This window comes from Triturus cristatus, chromosome 2_1 (genome assembly GCF_964204655.1).
Source record: "Triturus cristatus chromosome 2_1, aTriCri1.1, whole genome shotgun sequence".
Lineage (NCBI taxonomy): Eukaryota > Metazoa > Chordata > Amphibia > Caudata > Salamandridae > Triturus > Triturus cristatus.
In genome coordinates this window covers 1049587655-1049600499 of record NC_140581.1, presented here as the reverse complement: position 1 = coordinate 1049600499, position 12845 = coordinate 1049587655, and the positions used below count along the sequence as shown (strand labels likewise).

The 12845-nt window shown below is 45.3% G+C and overlaps 1 protein-coding gene across 1 annotated transcript in view; it reads right to left on the bottom strand.

Annotated features, from left to right (window-relative positions):
* The window catches only part of EGF (epidermal growth factor), a 732085-nt gene that overhangs the window by 201813 nt on the left and 517427 nt on the right, over positions 1-12845 (bottom strand). The window contains exon 19 of the mRNA XM_085635667.1: positions 8538-8688. Coding sequence (XP_085491793.1) covers positions 8538-8688 — 151 coding nt within the window. The remainder of the gene's footprint in view (positions 1-8537; positions 8689-12845) is intronic.

The window sequence follows — 12845 nt, the reverse complement described above, 5'->3', positions numbered from 1 at the left end:
TCCTGCCTACTACGCCATTGTGTCACTTGAAGATCACAACTCAATGAAGGATGCAGGAGAGATGAGTAGTTGCCAGATCAATACGCTTTATTCCATAAGAGGATCCCATCCATCCTGCAGTCAGAGGTTCAAAGGAGTGACTGACCTTTCTTTAAGTAATAACACATTCAGTTTGTTGAGCATGACACCCAGGTGACATGATGGTGTTCTAAGCTCAAGCAGAACCATCATTACTAGGTTACGCAACACAAGCTGCATAATCCAGATACCACAGTCCCCTTGGCTACTGAGGATCGCTGGGAGCCAAGACCCCCTTATGTTACCACCAGTAAGTTTCACACAGCGGAATTGGTCAGACCTCGTCTGAGGCCCACCCCCTTTCCCAGCCACTCTGTAAATGCACCTCCTGGTGCACTACTAATTGGCTGCTGAGGGTCATTGTGGGCCAAGAACTCCTTTTGTTACCACCTGTAAGCCCACACAGTGGGATTGCTGAGACCTTGTTGATGGCCCGCCCCCTTTATCAACCACTCTGTAAACACACCTGCAGGTGTACTACTGGTTGGGGGATGAAGTCCCCTTGCCTGCTGAGGGCCTTTGGGGGCCAAGAACCCCTATTGTTAGGGCACCAGTAAGTCCAACGTAGCAGGGCTGCTGAGACCTCATCGGAGGCCCCACCCCGTTTCTCAACCGTTCTGCAAACAGGCCTTCTAGTGCACTACTAGTTGGGGGATGAAGTGCCATTGGCTGCTGAGGGTCGTTGGGGGCCAAGAACCCCTATTGTTACCATGAGTAAGTCAATACAGTAGGATTGCTGAGGCCTCGTCAGAGGCCCCGTCCTGTACTCAACCACTCTGCAAATGTGTCTCCTGGCATTACTGGTTGGGGAATGAAGTCTCCTTGGTGCTTGCAGAGCAGAGTTTACAACCCCCCTACAATAAAGGTGAGAAATGAACAGAAAGAGGCCTATGAAGGTGAGAAACGATTAGACAGAGGCAAAATAGAGGTCAGAAGCAAGCAGCAAGAAACAAAATAAAGGTGAGAAACAAGCAGAAAGAGGCAAAATAGAGCTTAGAAACCAGCAGCAAGAGGAAAAATAAAGGTGAGAAATGGGCAGAAAGAGGCAAAATAGAGGTCAGAAATTAGCAGTGAGAGGCTGAATAAAGGACAGGAGCAAGCAGAAAAAGGCAAAATAACGAGCATAATAAGCACAAAGAAGCAAAATATAGTGTAGGAGTGAGCAGAGACGAGGCAGAAAAACAAGTTGAAAATGAGCAGGAGGAGGCACAAAACTGAAGGTAGCAAAGGGTAGTGGACTGCGGGCAAGCTGAAAAGGAGATCCCTCATAGGGGAAGCTGGCATGAGGACCTGCTCCCATGTGCCCCCCTACTTTTTTAACCACGCACCCACTGACAAACCTACTCAGAAACCCATGCATACACTCACTCACAGACTTTCAGACACGCATGCACCCACTCAAAGACCCAATCAGAGACTCATGCATGACTCACAGACCCACTCAAACACTCATGCACCTACTCCCAAGCCCACTCAGATACTCATGCATCCAGTCACAGACCCACTCAGACACTCACGCACATACTCCCAGATCCACACAGACATACCGACACCCACTTACACAGCCATGTACACACCCAGTCACTCACAGACCCACAGAGCCACTCAAACACCCACAAACCCATTCTCACACCCACTCAAGGACCCGTACATCCACTCACACACACCCTAACCTACATATACAGCCACTCACACACCCACTCTCAAAAGTTATAGGTCACACTTAGGAAATAAAAATGTTTAAAAATGTTGAAATTCACTGAAAAAAACAAAGGTTACAAGGACATTATAGTTAGGAAATAGAATTTAAAACAACGTAGAAATTCACTGGAAAAAACAAGGTTACTGAGACATTATAGTTAGGAAATAGAATTAAAGAAGCCTTAGAAATTCACTGAAAAAAACAAAGATTACATGGATGTTATAATTAGGCTCAGATTTCACTCATACAAAGACAGTGAAATTCAGCAGTTATAGTTACCTGAGCTAACGATAACTTACGCCTCCAATGCACTGCTTATGACCTCATCTAATTACATTACTAATGACATGGTCCTCGTTGATGACATATCAAATAGCATCACTGATGACATCACTGATAACATCATCCACAGAACCACTCACACCCCATACAACCTCTTATACACCCACTCAAACACCCACACAACCACTCACATACCCATTCACAGGCCCATAAAACTACTGACAAACACACTCACTCACACAACCACTCACTCACCCATACAGCCTCTCACAGATACATACATGCAAACAGCCTCTTACAAACCCACAAAACCACGCACATACCCATACAGCCTCTCACACACTCACTCACATAGCCATACAATCACTCACATACCCATTCGCACACCCACACAGCCATTGACACAACCACTCACTCGCACATACAGCCACTCTTACAGTCACTCACTCACCCATATAGTTACTAACAGAGCTACTCATTCATCCATACAACCACTCACACATTCATTCACTCATCCACAAACACTCCCATGCCCACTCAATCATCTATATAGCCACTCACACACCCACTCAATTACCCATATTCTCAGTCAAACAACCACTCACTTACTGATATATCTACTCACACACCCCGTCACACATCCATAGAGCCATTCACATGGCCACTCAGTCACCCATACAGCCACTCACAAATGCACTCATACATCCATAGAGCCACTCACATAGCCACCACAGTCACTGATACAGGCACTTACACACACATTCACCCATCCATACAGCCACTCACTCATCCATTCAGCTACTCACACACCAACATATTCACACCTACAGCCGCTTACACACCCACTCACACACAACCATATATCAGGTACCCACTGCCACACTGATACAGCCACAGTGCCACTCAGATGACATATATTAAAAACAGTATAACTTATTAGTAGTACAAAAAGAATTGTAATTTAGCTTATGCAGTAGCTTAGTATATATCGTTAACTTTTAGACATTTTTATGAAACACACTCGCTGGATGATGTCATCAGTGATGTCACTTGAGATGTCATCAATGATGTAATCAGTGATGCTACTGACCATATCATGAGTGATGTAATATGTGACGTCATAAGCAGTGCATTGTGGGGGCAGAAGTTATAGTTAGCTCAGGTAACTATATTTCAGTGGTTTTGTATGTGTGAAATCTGAGCCTAACCATAAAATCCTGTAACCTTTGGGTTTTTTCAGTCGATTTCTATTTTAAAAAAAAATTCTAATTATATAATCTGATGTTATCAATTATGTTATTTACCATGTTCACTTATGTAATATGTCATAAGCAGTGCATGACGAATGGCTGTGGCGTAAGTTACAATTAGCTCACTACCTACAACCAGTAAATTTCTGTGTTTTTTTGTTTTTAATTGTTCGTTTTTATCTTATGTCAACACATAATGTCACTTTATGGGTTTTTTAATGTAACGTATTATAATATTGCCATACCTCACTATAAAGACAACTTTGTTTTTTCATTTATCTCTCTCTCTCTCTTTATATATTAGTCAGTAGTGGTTGCCACAGGGAGTTCTAGTTAGGCCCATGTCTCCATAAGAAAAGCATTTGGGGGGGGGGGGGGGGGGGGAATGGTGCTAGACAAAGCTACGGCCAAAACTGCTGAACAGAATTACTCCAATTTTATCAGAAATCAAGATCTTGGCCCAGAAAGTGTGCTTTTTTGCGATTTGTTGTAATTCTGTACAGTTGTTTTTGGGAAGCTGAGGTTTAAAAAATATAGATATTTCATACCACAGAGAATCTGCAGCAGATCCACAAGATCAACCATATGTTGTGATTGGCTGGATGCAACCTGGAGGAGAAGTTGCGGTTGACATCTTAGGGCTTGGGGACTCGTTAACCCAACACCACACCACACATGACGATGAACATCTTACTTTATGTTGAAAAAGAAAGAGAGCCATGCATTGAGGGGTTTCGGGGAAAAAATCAAGCCGTGGGGATTCTCAACAGATGCGCCTCTCCTCGAAGAGCTGTAACTTCACCTCTTTTAAGACATGTACGAGGGATTGGAAAAACTTGTTATGTCGAGTATATATTGCTACAGTGATGCCAACTGCTTTTGTTTCATGTGACACAGCACTTTCCAATTCCAAGGAGCCTTGAATGTTTTTTTTGCTGGGAGAGAGTTTGAATGTTTTTTTTGCTGGGAGAGAGTTCTATACTTTACTAGCTTGTATGGAGGAGGAGGTTTCACTGATGCGCTTCTTCTTTGGGAGAGAGATGGTTTGCAGGACTGCCAGTCTAGATTGGAGGGTTCTGTTAGAATCTTTGCAGTTATATTTTGATGAAGGCTGGTCACTCACATAGATGACCGGGTTGGAAATTCAGTGTGCCTTCAATTAAGAGAGTCTGGCCATGGATAGCAAGAGGAGTGTTTAGAGAGCTGGTGAGATGTGATTGTGTAGGTGAAACTGCCATGTTTTGGATTCTTTATAGGTTTGTAGGCTTCAGATGGTGTGTTTGAGGCCTCTAGGTAGAGAGATGATAAGGTCGATTGTAGCATGTATTTGTGTGGGATACCCCGATGTGGGACACTGCTATGAAGCTATCACAAGCATAGAAAGTGTTTCTTGTGACTTGGTTCGCTTAGGAAAATAGTGGCAAACTGAAGCCCGTGGTTATCCCCAGATTTCATTCTTCAGTTGATATTTCTGCTGATTCTACAGTAGCAGGCCTGTAAACCTCTTGCAGACCCATGATCATCAGTAGTGTAGGTCAATAATATTCCAATGAGGTGTAATTTACCAATAAAGTCCTTTGCCTTATACAAATTGGACATCAATAGCAGTATTCCCTCCAGCTGGCTTTTTAATCTACCATGGTTTTTCTTTTTTACCCACCTTTGGGCTGTTCTTTGTTTTCAGTCAAAAATGAGGGGAAGATAGAGGGACAGAAAAGCTTGTCCTCCTACCGATAAGTCACCATAATAAAGGGAGCCGTTCAGTTTGCTATGAAATAACCCTCCACAAGGTGAAGAAAACACATGTTTTTCTTATATAACCCTCAGACACCATGATTGCCACTAGGTGGCATGCTTTACCATCGGGTCCATCCAATGGCATGCTTTACCATCGGGTCCATCCAGTTCCACTGTGGAACAAGTTGCACTCCCCAGTCTAGAGGAGGTGGTCTACTCTTCCCATCTGAGACCAACGCAGTCCCGTGAGGACGGTCCGATGACAGAGATACTGGCTATGAAACCAACGCACAGGGATGAGACCTGTAATGTCCAGCCCCTGTGCTTATCTGTCCTTTAGGTGAATGGCCAAGGGGATACTTTGATGTAGTGAGTACGGCATAGCCGATTTTGACACAATGAACACCCCTTGAAGACAGATTCAGGCATTATTTTGCCATAATGAGCACAATTTCTTTACCCCGGAGAGAGGGACTATAAGCTCACCTTGACCACCGACGGATCCATGAAGCAAAACATTTGCCTGAATAATGTATGTGTCTCACAATCATTTCTGTGTTTTATGTGCTATATGTTGTGTGTCAGAAGGAGCACTCATTTTATTAGAAGTGCTCTCCACTATTTGTAGCATGTATTTGTTCACTAGTTATGACACTACTAGGTGGTGTTCAGAATGTATATAAACAGCACATATTTGGAGTACTTTAATATATACATGTTGGCTGAAGTTTGTTTCCTGCCAATCCTTTGGCAGACTAACACTCTCATTATTATATATTGGAGATTACAAAACAATGAATACCAAGTAGGTATTATCAGCGTCTTATATGTAGCATGCAGAGTATTTGAGTACGATTAGCACCAACAGCACTAAAGGAGTATCAATGAGGTAGATCCTTGGTCCTGATGAAAAGCCAAGTGGATGGCTTGAAACATGTTGACCCTTAGGAAGGCAGGTAACTATTCATCCACCCTTCCCTCTCCCCATTTTTTATCATACAGACTAGAGGCAATATTAATACATATTACATATTACATTACATATTTATATATCTATAAGTGCTCCCATGTAATTCATAGGTCGCAGCACACCTTGTTCCGCAGCGGAACGGGATGGACCCGATGATGAAGCATGCCACCAAGGGAAACCCTGGTGGGTGATGGTTATATAAAAAAAACAAGTGTGTTTCCTTCACCCTGTGGAGGGTTATTTCGCATCAAAATGAGTGAATCCCTATAATTTGGTTACATTGTTTTCAGTTGCCACTTTCACATGTGTTAACTTGTTTATGTACAAGTACTGTTTTAGTTTACGTATCATTATGATACAATATTTGAATTATAAATCAACTATATTTATTGTTATACAGTGTGCTCATCTTTTTTCATGACTTGATTTTTGGTATGGATAATGTATACTGACAGCTACTTTAGTTATTTAATGGTAAGTAATTTGAATATTCTGACAGTGGGCTCAGCTTGTGGTGTTAGGTGTTTGTAAGATGTTAGTTCTTCAGTTTCAAATGATTAGCCTCTTGGTTTTGGATGAGTTCCGTATCATGATATTGCTCAGCATACACTCATTGTTGACTTTTTTATTGGTCTTGTAGTGTGGCATCTTGATCACTCCAATTTTCTTTCTCTAGGATGATTTTTGCGTCAGTGGCATAGATGCAGATGGTTAGGTTAAAAGTCTTAATGAAATTCAGCAGCAGGCTGAGGTACATGTGTAATAGGAGAAGTGAGACAATCAAGCCTTGCATTAAGCCGTACTTGCTGGTGAAAAGAAGAGATGCTAACATGGAGTCAAATGATGCTAGATTTGTTGCTAAGTCAGGAAAGATCAAAGGCAGGAAAGTTATTTAAAAGCCAAGATCCCACTAGGAGGGAGAGATGGTGGACAGTGTTAAAAAAAGCAATCTGGTCCTATAGATCATTTAGGAATTCTGTGAGAATACTATTGAGTTCCTTGGCCAGGCAATTGGCACTGGGGATCCGTTGCGAGTAGTGGATTACTTTTGCTTTGTTGATGGAAGATTTGTAGATCCCGTTAAGTAATTGGCTTGCTTTATCATTTTGTCTTTTGGTATTCTTGCTTTGCTGTGAAAGTCTGTGATTATTTATTCATTTTGTTTATATCTGGAACCAAAAGTCGCAGGTCAGCGGCTGAGCTGCATTGGCATCTTGAAGCCTTCTGAAAACCAGTTGCAAAGCTACTGTTCTTCTGGCATTATTGACCTCATTACGATGTCAGGCACAAAGCCTCCTCCCGACAGTCGGAATCCCCTATACTGTGTAGGAACACTGCCGACCGACTCGGTCGGTTTACAATACGCCCTACAGATTACGATATTCGGGGTTGGATTGTAACCCACATTATCTTTCCGAATCGGTTACGACCAGCTCTCAGAGAATTAGTTTTGTTCGGATCCTCATCGTACAGCTCTTATGGAGAGCATTTCCAACCAAGCGATTACGATGCCAATTTCCAAAAGTCTTTCCAAGTCGGCCTGTCGGACTCAAAAAGGCTGTCTGAACTGACTTGGGGGCCCCTGGCAGTCCCCGCTTTATCCTGTGGCCCGAGTTTGGGCCTGAAGGGGTACCTAAGGACCTCATGTAAAACCCTGCACTGTGTTGCAGGCACAATACGGTGCCTGCGACAGGGTGCAGGGTGTTCTGCTCACACATTTCCTCATAGGAGCCTGTGTTGTTAGGCAGAACACAGGCACCCAAAGAAGTCAATGGGAGTCCGACTGAACAGTGTTCGGCTGCATCATAATCAGTCAGGCAGAACGCCGAGTGCGAGTCGGTCGTTCCAGATTCCGAGAGGGCGTCGGGCGGAAAGTTCCACCCAGCATAGTATTGAGGCCCTAAATCTGCAGGAGAAATGACTAGCAGATGAGAGTTGAGTGTCATAAGTTGGAGTATGTTCCAATGCCTCTTTAGTGATATTATTTTCCTTCTGAGAGTGTCTATACTAGCAGATTTAATCAGATTTTGGTACAATCAGAATGACAGCCTTGCTGACTTGCATTATAGGTGCACCCTTTTTTTAGATTTTCAATCAGGCTCTCCAGGTCTGTGTTTGTTTTCAAGCTCTCCCAGTCTCTGTTCTGTTTGGAAGTCTCTTCCCAGATTTACAGAAATAGAATTGCATGGCTGAGCAATCTGGGCATCAGAAAGATCAATGGTAACAACTGCCTTCACAATGCATGGACGAAGCACCTAAATGCACAAGCAGTTGCAGCTACTAACAATTTCCAGAAAAAATGGCTTCTTAGCAGCAACAAAATTTAGATGGCAGATCTCCGCTTTATATGTATGTAAATAAATAAATAAGAAGTGGACATGCTGCTCCCATGGCCTGATTTCTAAAAACAGACAACACACAGGTCAGTCACCAATAATGAATCCTAATTTGCTCATTCACTACAAGTATATGCTGAAATCATCAGCTAACCATGGTTGGTTTACGTGTGTTCACTTACTTGCATGCATATTCCTGAAGTTCTATCAAATGAATGCAAACTCCTCCGTTGAGACAGTACTCCTTATGTGATTCGGGACAGTCCTCTACGTACTTCCTTTTCACTGGAGAGGTGATGTTGATGGGCTTCATGGTGGTGGGGCTTATCAATTCTGTAACATGTTACAAATAGTGATGCCTTTAATTTAACATTCAGTTGTACATGGTCCATATTTTTATATGTATATTAATATGACAGAAGAACACAACACATGTCTCTGCAAAGCACAATGTTATCCTGCCTCAACAAAACAAGAGTACAAATTTAAGTACTGAAGCCATAGTGAAAATGTGTTACACATATTTGAGTTTTTTGTGGGTCTTTCCATCCAATAAATTTCAGCAGGTTTGACCTGCTGGGATCTATCAGAGGAATTATGTGAGGGTGTGATAATTATCGCACAACTTATAGTTCCAGCCCCTCTGCAAACTCCTGTTTGTAGAGGGCCTGCATTTAACCCTGAACTTGTAATCAGGGCCTTACAGTTTATTTAGCAAGTTGAATTCCAGCCATTATGCCAGATGATTTCATTTGAAAAAGATGGACCCAGATTGTGAACCAACTTTCTGCAATTGGAATGAAATTTTAGAAAGCCAACCTATAAACTAATAGATGTATTAATTAAATAATGAATCGCAAGTCGCAGAATGGCCTGCCTAATTAATATCCACTAGGCAGGTTGCAATTTACAACTTTGTCTGATTGCTGACAATCACAGGAATTGTAACCGGCAAAGGACAAGAGATCACCAACCCTGTGATTACATACCAAAATGGAAGGAACCGGTGCTACTTAAAAAAAAAAAGTTGTTCCATTTTGGGAAACATCAGGGAGTACAGGCAGTGGTTCCCTGGGCCATTGCCTTTTTTACTCTGAGTCTGCCACTCCAGTTCCCTTAGGGGAAAGATTCTCCTTTACCCTTTGCGAATCAGTTACCACCTCCTTTGAGGGGTCTGCAACTGGTCAATGGTTTGGGACTGGAATTGCAGTTGCAACCCATTAATACATTCTGTACCAAATTGCAATTTGGAAGGAAAGCCCCTTTCATGTACCTTCCAAATTGCAATTCTGTATGGTTCACTGATTCATTTTACTAGTCAGAAAAACATTTCCAACTCATAAATGAGTTTTGTAAATTAGAAATGGCCCACTTGCAGTTACAAACCCTGTGATTTTGAGAATCCCAAGATTTGCAATTGCAAAATGCTAAGTATATCTGACTCATAGGGCCATATTCTCAAGGAGCTATCACCAAGTTAACAGCACCTTCTCGCAGCCAATGTCGAGATAAATCTATCACCCCATTCACAAGCTGGTGCTAACAGCCCATAGAACCAGTTTACCAGAGATAGCAACCGCAAGAATCATTGCCACAGATGACCCCGGCAACTATCACTAATGAGATGCAGAGTAGGCATTCCCGTGCAAAAAGCCACGACAACACCACATTTTCAACGACCAGCCTCATCGGCGATAAGATCACAAAACATGCGATAAGGCCCGTTAGCAGCAGGAAATTAACACCTGCTCTGACCTGGTGCAAGGTTGGACAACAACCTGCAACAGAAAAGGGAGAACAGCCCAGAGCCAAACATGAAGAACAACAGATGCACCCGGGCAACTGAACATGCAGCCCGGAGCCCCAATAGGGCAACAACACCCACCGCCACCACCCCCAGGCCCCCCCTACACCTCTGCCCCGACCAACACTGAGGCAGTGCAGACAAAGACAGCGACCTGCAGAAAATGCACAAACCTCACAGACCTAACACCTGGGAACGTCATTGACCACCACAGGCTCAGAGGAGAACTATCCTATGCATCCTGACCCCCATTGCCCACAGGCCAACGGTACCAACACAGCGGACAACCAACATCCCTCCGCAGACAAAGCTGCTGGCTGTGTCGCACCTGTGGGCCTCTTGGACCTGCCAACCAACAACCGCCAGAGTCTGAGGAGTCTCAAAGCCCCACCCAACTGTCTTGGATGCCATCATCATCTTGGTACAACACTACCTATCCTTCCCCCACACTGCGCAGGAACAGCTGTAGACCAAGCAAGGTGTCAAAGCCATAGCTGGATTCCTTCATGTGTTAGGGGGCAATGGAATGCACACATGTCCTACTTGTGCCCCCTGGTGACACTGCACACAATATCCACAACCGAAAGCACACGCATACCATCACTGTGCAGGCAATAGTGGACTACCTGGGAATCTCCTCCAACCTCGACGCCAACCACCCATTCCGAGTGCATGAGTCCTACATCTTCCGACAGCCCATCATCACCCGGCGCTTCCTGGCTGGCACCTACGTAAATGCTCTGCTTGTTGGCAAGTACCAAATGAACACACAACGCACACCTCAACTCCACAACCATGCAACTCACAACACTGGGAATGCACACGTCACAAACTCACATACAACATGCCCACTCACCAGACACAACAGCACAACTCACTCTGGCAACCTGGGCCAGCCATGTACATAAGCCATCAACTGCATGGCACCTCAGCCACACGATAGAAGATTGTGGGAAGAGGTGGTGACCATGCATGTGCAAAGGAGGCAACTGACTGATGAATGACAATTTACACAATGCCAAGTGTAGCGTCGAAGCATTGGCCAGACTGCAGTATGCAGACCACACACATAACCATGTTGATATACACCGCTGGTGTATGGAGTGCAGTGGACAATGGACGCAACCATGTCACTCCAGCCAGTGGTCACCGTGAGCAGTGTTGCCTGCGTACCTGTGCGCCTGCTGCACCCTGGGCCACAGGGCCCCATACCAGTCTTGCCAGGCCCGCGCACCTAGGCCTCAATGCACACCTGCCCACACCGGCGTGTGTCGATGCTGTGCCATGCAATCTCCAAGCCAGAGTGCTGCGAACCTGGCAGCCTCCTCAGACAATCACGGCCTCTGTGACACTGGCCCGCTATACTCCCTTCTCGTTGAGGTACTCCACCTGCATGCACAGCGGAAAAGTGGGTCACGCATTTGGAACTGAGTCTTGATTACACTATGGCAGAGAACATCAATTATGGCAGATTTTATCTCATTAAACTCCCTTCGATGTGGTGATACCAAGTCTGTGCATAGCAGTCCATCCACAGGTGTCTGTGGGCCCTTGATGACTACGCCATCGGCCTACACTGTGGTGCAGCAGGCCTCACGCCAATCCAATCCAGTCCGTACCAGGCAGGACAAGTCATCCTCACTGACTGAACACCCACTCAACTCTTAGAGTTCCAGGAGGAGCTCGCTGGCCCGCGCTGACCACTGCCTCAGGCCTCCACTGCGGTCGAGAAGGTCACACTATTCGAATTCACTCTTGATTTATTTATGGCTGACTTGATGTCATTGTACAGGCCTCAACGCAGACTGCATCCCCTTTCAGGCCCGGTGCCACTAAGTCTATTCCCCGAGACCCATGGACACTTTCTGGTTGAACTTTGGCGGCGACTGAGTCCATGGACTTGGGGTTGTCATCGCCATCATGCTGGTGATACTGACTTTGTGGCTAAAATGATGCCGTGACATTTCACTCCTCCATTTGCTGCTTCCGGACAGCTTCCACCCTCTGCATCATGCCCTGGAGGACACCTTCCACTGTCCCCCGCAACCGTCTGCCACATACACCTCGGACATTGATGAGGACCCGCTCAGCTCACGTGGCCCATCTGACTGCACTGCAAGTCACCATCCCGTGGCGGGGTGCCTGTGCTGGCCGCAGTGCATCCGGGGCCACTAACTCTGTGCTGCTCAGGTCCGGGACCCCTTCTTCTGAGATGTTGGATGGCCTCTGAGGCGATGGCCTTAGGGTCATCAACACCATGTGTCTGCGGCCCTGCGCTGTCCACTGCCTCTGGCCTCAAATGCAGCCCACTAGGGATCACACATCAAATTGAGTCCTGACCGGCCCGGACATCGCATCACCGCAGGAGGCACACACCACCACCACCACCACCACCACCACCACCAGGACCAACTTCAACCGTCAACTGCCAGTGCCGAAAAGGTTGTACTGGCAGACTGACGAAGTTGCCCACACCTGTCATGGATACCATCTTCTGCCTGATCCCCTGCTCGGCACTCCAGGTGCTACTAGCTCTGTGTACCATGAATCATCATCCAGTACTGTTTTGGTTATGTGCTGTGGAGAGCTCATGCGGCAATGTCACCTCAGGCAGTGTGGGAGAACTGGAACGGGGATGAGGAAGATGATGCAGGTGTGACACCCCCCCAATGCAGCTGCATCAGGA